The sequence below is a fragment of the Myotis brandtii genome, unplaced genomic scaffold (assembly GCF_000412655.1).
Source record: "Myotis brandtii unplaced genomic scaffold, ASM41265v1 C42400510, whole genome shotgun sequence".
NCBI lineage: Eukaryota > Metazoa > Chordata > Mammalia > Chiroptera > Vespertilionidae > Myotis > Myotis brandtii.
This window is the reverse complement of record NW_005323546.1, coordinates 1-1,414: the sequence shown is the minus strand read 5'-3', so window position 1 is coordinate 1,414 and position 1,414 is coordinate 1. Positions and strand designations below refer to the sequence as shown.

General features: G+C 40.8%; 1 protein-coding gene across 1 annotated transcript; it reads right to left on the bottom strand.

Moving 5' to 3' along the window:
* Window positions 1-281: 281 nt before the first annotated feature.
* Window positions 282-1,408, bottom strand: LOC102243961 (trafficking protein particle complex subunit 11-like). The gene is made up of 3 exons (XM_005852973.2): window positions 1,303-1,408; window positions 1,054-1,186; window positions 282-484 (listed from the first exon to the last, which is right to left on the bottom strand). Exons 1-3 carry the CDS (start codon window positions 1,303-1,305, stop codon window positions 318-320), a joined length of 303 nt encoding a protein of 100 aa, XP_005853035.2. The 5' UTR covers window positions 1,306-1,408; the 3' UTR covers window positions 282-317.
* Between the last annotated feature and the right edge of the window lie 6 nt (window positions 1,409-1,414).

The following is a 1,414-nucleotide window of genomic DNA, read 5'->3' as shown; positions in this document are numbered from 1 at the left end:
TGCACTGGGCCTCTAGTAGTTTAATAATGAAAAACTAATATCAATGCTATATGCAGAGCAAGTGATTTTGAAAATTATATTCATTCTGAATATATCTTATTTGGAATTCAAGTTACATATTACAAAAATACATAGACAAAAGTTCTTAGATTTCATAAGCATGGAGTGAAAAACAAAAATAGTAGGAAAAATGTTAAATTTGAATTACTGATGTAGAAGTTGAGAACTATACACATTGTTTAATTTCCTACAAAATCATTAGGACCTAAAGCTTGCTAAGCTCACTCTATCTAACTTCACGGGAGCTGCAATAAGATTCACACGTGGTGAGGCCCGTGAGCTGGCACCTTTACCTGGTTGTTAAAGCTGACGCAGAGCTTAGAGAACCTGATGGGATGTGGACAGTCAGCCTTCAGATAAATATCAAACTGCACAGGCACATCAACGTGGAAACTGGGGGCGTGGAACTTGGCTTTGCATTGCACTGGAAAGAAACAGAGGGGCCGAGTCACACACCAGCACATCCGGGCCCTCACACACGGCTCTCCGATCCTCGCTCTGCGGAAAGGACGCACCCACATGCATGTTCTCACCGGCTGCTATGTGGGAAGTGCTTCGATGCACACAAAGGGAACTCACTTTTTAAAAACAAACCAAATTTAAGTAAACTACAGTTCCAAAACCAGCATTAATCTTAAAAACACCATTGCTCCTGACATGTAACATAGTATTTTAAAGGAAAAAGAACCATTTTGTTGCTTTTAATTTATTCCAAAATACCTGCCCTAGACAGTAAAGCACATGTGTTTCAAATAAGACTTTTCAAATGTGCTTCAAATAACATCTGAACTACAACTGAACAAAGTAAACTTAAGACATAAACTATTTAAAATTTTGATCATCAATGGGGAAAAATAAATAAAATTAGTTTATTCATAAAATGACTACACTTAGACAATTCTTTGATTTTTATAATTATTATTCTGCACCTACTCGTTTTGTAGAAATAAGGATACTTTCCCTAAAATAACACTGCAGATGGCGGCCACCCACCGAACGGCACGAGGTGCTGCACCCCGACGGTGAACACGTTGCTGCCGGCCAGGGAGACCCGGTCCGCCCACAGCTTCTGAGCAGTTTTCACAGCGGCGCCGTCACAGTCAGGCTCAGGCTCAGGACTTTCGTTCTGCACAACACAGAGTTACACACTCGCTCAGCTAGTTACAGAACACACACATGCAGGATTCAGATCTCCGCACACACAGCCTCAGAACTCGCTTTACACGAAGAATTCCAACCTACCATTAAAACATTGATGAGGTTCTTCTCTATCCGAGATTTCTGGTCATCTTTCAGAGTTGAAGCTAATAGGAAGGAAGAGGAGAAAAAACCGGAACTGTAAGACAGGCAAGTC

What these genes read in the sequence shown, in the direction of transcription:
- LOC102243961 (XM_005852973.2), bottom strand. An exon ending in GCAGCACCTCGTGCCGTTCG is followed by an intron (nt 485 to 1,053) that starts GTGGGTGGCCGC and finishes GTTTCTTTCCAG; the next exon opens with TGCAATGCAAAGCCAAGTTC.